This window comes from Myotis brandtii, unplaced genomic scaffold, assembly GCF_000412655.1.
Source record: "Myotis brandtii unplaced genomic scaffold, ASM41265v1 scaffold144, whole genome shotgun sequence".
Lineage (NCBI taxonomy): Eukaryota > Metazoa > Chordata > Mammalia > Chiroptera > Vespertilionidae > Myotis > Myotis brandtii.
The window spans coordinates 3,309,655-3,318,004 of NW_005355159.1; the positions used below are offsets into that span (position 1 = coordinate 3,309,655).

At 41.1% G+C, this 8,350-nt stretch overlaps 1 protein-coding gene across 1 annotated transcript in view; it reads left to right on the forward strand.

Moving 5' to 3' along the window:
• The first annotated feature begins 2,300 nt into the window (after positions 1-2,300).
• The window catches only part of VPS13C (vacuolar protein sorting 13 homolog C (S. cerevisiae)), a 182,912-nt gene continuing 176,862 nt past the window's right edge, over positions 2,301-8,350 (forward strand). The window contains exon 1 of the mRNA XM_014535515.1: positions 2,301-2,397. Coding sequence (XP_014391001.1) covers positions 2,301-2,397 — 97 coding nt within the window. The remainder of the gene's footprint in view (positions 2,398-8,350) is intronic.

An 8,350-nucleotide genomic window follows, 5' to 3' on the forward strand; every position in this document is an offset into this window, starting at 1 on the left:
TTCACCTTCTTCAATAACACTTTAGCAGCATTTCCTGTGTAAGATTTCTTGAAAACAGCAGAGATGTGCCCTTGCATGGTCCCTTGTGACCACATTAAGCCCTTACTTTGGAAGCACGAGCCATGCGGTACTTGGGAGGATGCTGTAACAGATTGAGGCCCTGTGCCTGGAACACACAAATCTACTCAGAGGAAGATTGTGGTCATTCTGAGCGCACAGCTACCAGTATAGCTATGGGGACATCCAGTAATGGAGCTGGCAAACAATTCTGTGAAGTGAGCATAAATAGATCATCAACCATGGAGGCCAGAGGTTCTCTTGGAGAAGAAGGAAACTAAACAATTTAAAGCAGACTTCATATATATACACACACACCCACTAGAGGCCCGGTGCACAAAATTCGTGCCCTGGGGGTTGGGGGGGGGGTGGCCCCTCAGCCCAGCCTGTGCCCTCTCGCAGTCCAGGACCCCTCACTCCTTACTGCCCACCTGCTTGCTGCTCCCTACTGCTTGCTCCTGCCACCACGGCTGCACTGGCCAGCGGTGAGCCCAGCTTCTGGCTGAGCGGCGCTCCCCCTGTGGGAGCGCACTGACCACCAGGAGGCAGCTACTACGTTGAGCATCTGCCCCCTGGTGGTGATTTCATAGCAATTAGTTATTTCACCATTCGGTCAATTTGCATATTAGGGTTTTATTTGCTCGCTCCCGCCACCACGGCTACACTGGCCAGCAGTGAGCCCAGCTTCTGGCTGAGCGGCGCTCCCCCTGTGGGAGCGCACTGACCACCAGGAGGCAGCTACTACGTTGAGCATCTGCCCCCTGGTGGTGATTTCATAGCAATTAGTTATTTCACCATTCGGTCAATTTGCATATTAGGGTTTTATTACTTCTACGTTGAGCATCTGCCCCCTGCTGGTGATTTCATAGCGACTAGTCGTTCCACCATTCGGTCAATTTGCATATTAGGGTTTAGATAATGTTCTATAGTGTGAATATACCACAATTTTATCCATTCTACTGATGATGGGCATTTGGCTAGCTTCCGGCTTTGGCTTATTACAAAAAATCTATAATAATAAAAGCGTAATATGCTAATTAGACTGGACATCCTTCTGGACGACCTTCTAGACAAAGCTGGGGCTGCAAGGGAAGCCCGGGTCCCGAGTGCCAGAGGGAAGCCGGTGCCAGCAGCCGGGGGAAGGAAGGCCTACTCTTGCACAAATTTCGTGCCTCGGGCCTCTAGTACTATGAATAATGTGTTATGTTTAATATTGGGGGAGAGCTATTAAAAAATCTCTTGCAGCCTAGCCAATTTGGCTCAGTGGATAGAGCATCAGCCTGCAGACTGAAGGTCCAGGGTTTAATTCTGGTCAAGGGCACATGCCTGGGTTGCAGGCTTGATCCTTGTAGGGGGTATGCAAGAGGCAGCTGATCAATGATTCTCTCTCTCTGTTCATTGATGTTTCTATCTCTCCCTCTCCCTTCCTCTCTGAAATTAATTAAAAATACATGCCAAAAAAAATCTCTTGAAGATATTCTTTCCTTTCCATTCCCATTACTATTGCCTGGATTCAGGCCTTCAGAAACGTTCACTTGGACTCTTAGCAATAGCCTCCTGATTGATACCTCTATCTATAGTTCATCATAAATACTGCCACAGGTTTGTCTTCCCAGAGCAGCAATTTTCAACAGGTGTGCTGCAAAAATTTTTAAAACATGCAATACCTGACTACTTACCAGTAGCCAGAGGTACTGACCTCTTTTCTCTTTGTCAAATAAAAAAATGACAACAGCCAACAAAATAATTGTCTGGTGTGAATGAATCAAAATTACATCCTTTTTTTTTTTTTTTCAGGTTGGCAAAAAATATATTTGTGGTGGTGCTGCAGAATTTTAGTAATTAGTTTATGTGTGCCATGAAATGAAAAAGGTTGAAAATCACTGTCCCAGAACATAATTCTAATCACGCTGCTGCTTTTACTGAAAACATTAAATGTCTCCCCACTGCCTTCCAACCAGAGCCCTCAGTTCCTTAGCTTGGCATTCAAGGCCTCCTCCCTGCATTTGTACCCTAATCCAGAGCATTTTGTGTCCTAGTCAAAGTAGGCCATGGCCACGCCCTAACTGTGGGTCGAAGCTCCCCTGCCGAAGCAAAGGTTTGGATTCCATTCTGTCAGGGCACCTACTTAGGTTGCAGGTTTGATCCCCGGACAGGGCTGACTGCTGCTCAGGAAGTGACCGGGACCGTTGAGGTCCTTGTGCTCTAGTCATTCCGGGGGGAGCTGGGGTGCCATTGCCGACATGGCCAACTCTGATCCCCACTACCCCCAGTCCTCCATTGAGGATGACTCCAACTATGGCAGCTGCGTGGCCTCCGCCGGCGTACACATCCGCATGGGTAGGTCGCCCTCCCATGGCTCGCCAGGCCTGGCTGCTGCGCAGTTGCCGGGGGAGGTGGATTTCCGGGTTCCCAGGGAGAGCGCCCTCTGCACAGGACTCCCAGGGAGAGCGGGGTCCCGGAGGGAAAGCACTTCGCTCCGCCTCCCTTCAGGGCTCCTGGGCCCTAGCAGAGCGCATGTCCTGTGTGGAGAGCCGCCCCAGGGAGGCCTCCTAGCTGGGTGTTGAGAAAACGAAACTGGAGCTCTTCCTCCTTGAACCCTGTCGTCTTCGGTGTAGAAAGGGACAGATGAAAGCCTCAGCAGCCTTACTGGGGCATGTTTAAATGAAGATGTTATTTTTTTTTCAGTGAAAATAAGTTTATTGTGTAATCAATATTGTGTAATCATTGTGATTACACAATAACCTTCATTGAGTTATCTGCTGGGATGTTTGTGCTTTAGGGCATGTGAACGCATATTTTTTTATTTGACACAGCCTCATGTCCCCTGGCCATGTGCAGCATGCAGCCACGCCCACCTGCTCCTGCCGGTCATTACCCATGAGGGCGTCCTGGCTAATTTGCATATTCCTCTATTATTATATAGGATATGAGTATATGAGGTTGGATGCCAAGGAAAGCAAGAAGAAGACTTTACAACCAAATAAAATACTGCTATTCTATTTATCTATCGATCTATTCTGATTTATCTATCATTCAACAGAATTAGAGTATGGAGTAATGGAAAGAATGCAGACCAGAAGTCAGGACACTTGGGTTTTAGCTCTGACGGTCACTAACTTGTGGAACTTTGGCATGTCCCTTAATTCCCTCCTCTGTTCAGTGTTTCCATCTGTCAAATAAGAGGGTTGGATTAACCAGATGATATTTGTTTTCCCCTGGCTCTAACACTTTGCAATTCACTCCAATGCTTTCTGCCACTTAACCTTCCTAACTTCTCCGACTGTCCATGGTGTTATGCTTATTCTCTAGCTTTCTTCAGTATTTCCGTTTTCTTTTTTCCTGAAATCCCTTTTGCTTTTCTTAATAAACTCCAGGGTTGGGGAATGGATCGTAGGTAAGGGGTAGTGTGAAGTTAGAATTTCTATTTTTCTATTTTTAAGCAAGAGTTGTTATTATTTATTTATATTTTTATTTTTGAAATGCCATCCATTTCTGAATATTGATTTTTTATCCTGCAACTTTGCTAAATTCATTTATTAGATTTAGTGGGTTTTTTTTGCTGGTGTCTTTAGGTTTTCCTACATACAATATTATGTCTTCTGCAAATAATGACAGTTTTACTCTCTCCTTTCCAATTTGGATGCCTTTTATTTCTTCTTCTTGTCTGATCCCTATGGCTAGAACTTTCAGTACTATGTTGAATGAGAATGGTGAAAGCAGACATCCCTTTCTTGTTCCTGATCTTAAGGAAAATGCTTTTAATTTTTGCACATTGAGTATGATGTTGGCTGTAGGTTTTTCATAAATAGCCTTTATTATGTAGAGGTATGACCCCTTTATTCCCACTTTGCTGAGAGTTTTTATCATGAATGGGTGCTGGATTTTATCGAATGCTTTTTCTGCATCTATTGATATGATCATGTAATTTTTATCTTTCATTTTGTTTATTTGATGTGTCACATTTATTTCTTTGCAAATATTTTACCAACCTTGCACCACGGTGTGTGATCTTTTTAAATATATTGATGGATCCAGTTTGCTAATATTTTGTTGAGGATTTTAGCATCTATGTTCATCAGGGATATTGGTCTATCATTTTCTTCCTTTGTTGTGTCTTTATCTGGCTTTTGTATTAGGATAATGTTGCCCTTGTAAAAAGAACTTGGAAGTCTTCCCTCCTCTTGAATTTTTTGCAATAGTTTGAGGATAGGTGTTAGTTCTTTGAATGTTTGGTAAAATTCGCCTGTGAAGCCATGTGGTCCAGGACTTTTGTTTGCTGGGAGTTTTTTTTTATAATTTTTTAATTTTTTTAATTACTGCTTCAACTTCATTAGTTGTTATTGGTCTATTCAGATGTTTACTTCTTCCTGATTCAGTTTTGGAAGATTCTAGGAATTTGTCCATTTTGCCCAGGTTGCCTATTTTGTTGGCATACAGTTTATTTTTTTGGTAATATTTTCTTACAATCATTTGTATTTCTGTGATGCCAGTTGTTACTGGTCCTCTTTCACTTCTGATTTTATTTATTTGGGTTCTCTCTCTTTGTTTCTTGATGAGTCTGGCTAAAGGTTCATCAGTCCTTTCAATGAACCAGCTTTTGGTTTCAGTGATCTTCTGTATTTTAAAAAGTATTTATTCTTGAAAGTATTATACGTATATGTCTCCCTTTTCCCCCATTGACCCCTTGTAGCCTGCCCCCATCCCTTGCCCTAGGCCTTCACCACCCGTTTTGTATTTTTTCTTTTTTATTAGTTTCCATAAGAGTAGTTATTTTTTAAAGTGCCACTAATTTTAATTCTTGTTTTTAACAGAAAAAAAATGTTTTGCACATCTGTGCTTATTGCCTAATCTCTCATTGCAGGTTAGTTTTGCAATTGCCTTTTTTGCCCTCCTTTTTTAAAAATATTTTTATTTATTGGCTTGAGAGAGAGACATATTGAGATTGAGAGATTTGTTGTACCAATTATTTATGCATTCATTGGTTGATTCCTGTATTTGCCCTGACCGGGGATTGAACCTACAACCTTGGTGTATCAGGATGATGCTCTAACCAACTGTGCTAGTTGGCCAGGGCCTTCTCATTGTTCTTAGTCAGAATTACTTTAAGAACTATAATTACTAGAATGTTCCTTTTCTTTACCTAACCTCTGTATCTAAATTCCTTTGGGTATTGTTCTTTACATTAATGTGCTACTGGTGTTTCCTGACATTATAGTTTGTTTTGGATAAGGACTGTAAATTTCTTCTTCAAGAAGTATGGAAAATTTGGGGCATTACTGTGTGCACAAAACATACTTAAAAAGAAAAATATTAAAATTTAAAAGTGTTAATACTATATGGTAATAGTATTTATACTGACAATTTTGAGCTGAATTTTCCACTGAGATTTTCTATTCTGTCATTAACCTTTTAAAGAAAGGTCTCTGAGAAGTACTAGTAGCCTAATGGTGATTTTACTAATTATTGAAAGAGAAGAGGGTGGCAATGCTCAGGAAGCTGGAAGAAATGAATATCTGCTGTGTAATTTTGGGTTAAGTAATTTAATATTCCTGACCTTAATTTTAGTATAAGATGGAGACAACCCTACAACCTGCATTACTTATCTTACAAATCTTTTGTGATGATTACATGAAAGTGCATACCTTGGCATAATAATGGCATGATAGCTCATGAGGTATAACTAAAGAAGAATTAATAAAATGGAATAATGCATATAAAAGCACCCATATGCATTATTTTTTCAAAAGTATAGAAATACAAGTAATTATTAGAGAAGGATTAGTATTGTTCACTTCTCCAACCAGATCCAACCTCTGTTCCATTCGCTTGACCTTGCTATTCTGCCCTTGGCATCTTTTATCTTTGTTATTCAACCTTTTTATGATGAATGAGGCTATCCCAACCAGAATTTAACCTCTAGAGTGCCTGGGAGCGTGATCGAGCTCCTCCTGTCTTTCACCAAAAGTGCCAGGAGTGCTGTCGCGCTCCTCCTGCAGTGTCCAGTTCTAAGTCTGCTTTTATTAGTGATGATGATATTGCTAAATATGTCAATTCTTGCTGTGAAGATGACGATTTTGTGGAAGATATTGAATATGTAACTTCATTTACTTGCGATTCATAATTTTTTTCCTAAACTGCTGTAAAATCAGCAAAAATGCCTTGGCAATTTTAGCATAGTTCCTAGGATATTGGTTGGCACTCAAAGGGTTAAAGTCACAGCACCTACCAACAACGTTAAGTGAGGACTTACTGAACATGGACTTTAAATTCACAACAGTGACACCACTGAACAGGTGTATTTTTTCTTATGAATATTTGGTGGTGTTATTTTTTTATTTTGTGGGGAGAAGACTAAATTGAGAGACTTGGGGTCTTTGCTACCTGGAAGAAATTTATTTTCCTTTGAATATAATTGTCAATAAAATCAAGAAATCCTGCCTTTCTTTTAGAAAAGTGCCGGTTGGTTAATGTCTTAGTCAGCTCTGGCTACTGTAACAAAATACCATAGACTGGGTGGCTTAACAAGAGATGTTTTGAAGGCTAGGAAGCCAGTTAGGTGATTGAATGGTCCAGGTGAGACATAAAGAGAATTTAGGAAATATGGCAAAAGCAAAACGGACAGGTTTGGCTATTAGTTCGTTGTGGATGGTGATGGAAAGAAGTGCTAAGTGCCTCCTATGTATTTTGTCAGGGTGACTGAGATAAGAAAAACAAATGGTTAAGAATTCATTTTCTGTGTGAAGGAATGGAGGGTTAAGATGGGTATTGAAAGTACTGATTAGTATTGGTTTTTTTCTTTTCTATCACTTTTACATATAACCAATTATAGACATTTGACTTTCAATTTTTTTCTTCAGTAGATGTGGGGAGCTCCCCACAAGTAGACTTTGAACTTAAGACATCTTTTTCTTTTTGATCCTATTTTAGTCCTTTTAGGCTGCTCTAACAAAGTATCATAGACGGGGTGGTTTAAAAACAATGCAAATTTATCTCTCACATTTCTGGAGGCTGGGAGGACTAAGATCAAGGTGCCAGCCAATTCAGTCCAGTGGGGGCCCACTTCCTGGTTCATAGATGGTTATCTTCTTGCTATTTCTTCACATGGCAGATGGGGGAAGGAGCTCTCTGCCTCTCTTTTATCAGGTACCTTCAATTCACGAGGGCTCTGCTTAATTACCCAATTACCTCCCAAAGGCCCCACCACCCTAATAGCATTATATTGGGGGGTAGGATTTCAACATATGCATTTTGGGAGGACACAGTCTATAGCAGTTGTTTAAGAACAATTCACACAGTTTTTCATAAGTAATGTGTAGCAAAGCATTTAATAAATGCTAAGGACTACAAATAACCCACCATTTCTGAGGTGTACTCCTTTACTGTATCTCCACAGCTTTTTGAAATATATTTTAGAAAAAACGTCCAGGTCTCTCAACAGAATTGGTTTGTCCACGGGTAAATTTCCCTAACATAAAAAGCCCTTGAATTCTAAAAGCCCTACTCGCAATGTCTTGCTACACCAGAGACAGTTCAATGATAGGATGGAAGAAAGTGATATATTAATAACAATAGCAGTTGTTTAAGAACAATTCACACAGTTTTTCAGAAGTAATGTGTAGCAAAGCATTTAATTAATGCTAAGGACTACAAATAACCCACCATTTCTGAGGTTTACTCCTTTACTGTATCTCCACAGCTTTTTGAAATATATTTTAGAAAAAACGTCCAGGTCTCTCAACAGAATTGGTTTGTCCACGGGTAAATTTCCCTAACATAAAAAGCCCTTGAATTCTAAAAGCCCTACTCGCAATGTCTTGCTACACCAGAGACAGTTCAATGATAGGATGGAAGAAAGTGATATATTAATAACATGTAAGCCACATAGAAACAAAAAGAGTACCACGTTTTTGTTGTTTTCTTAATGAGGTAGGTAAGAAGTGCCTCCGAGTTAAAAGAATGAATCAAACACAGAAGGGAGCAAAAGAATGGGTTAAGAACAACATGCATGTTCAGTTCCCATTCTATCTACCATCTGATGATGCGGTTCTGTTGCTACCCCACCCACTTCTAAATTATTCAAGTATGTTTTCAGGAAGCAAAAAGAAACGGAGACCTTGCCCCAGGCGGAGATGACAGGTTGCAGAACAAGGGTGCGGAGCTTCCTAGTCCCCACCCGGAGACAGGGGAGGGGAGGGGGGTGGCTGCTTAGGAGGTGCACTGGGTGGACTCCGGGTCTGGAAAGCGCCGCGCAGTAGGGCCGGCCCCGCGCAGCTGCTTTCCCCGGAGACGG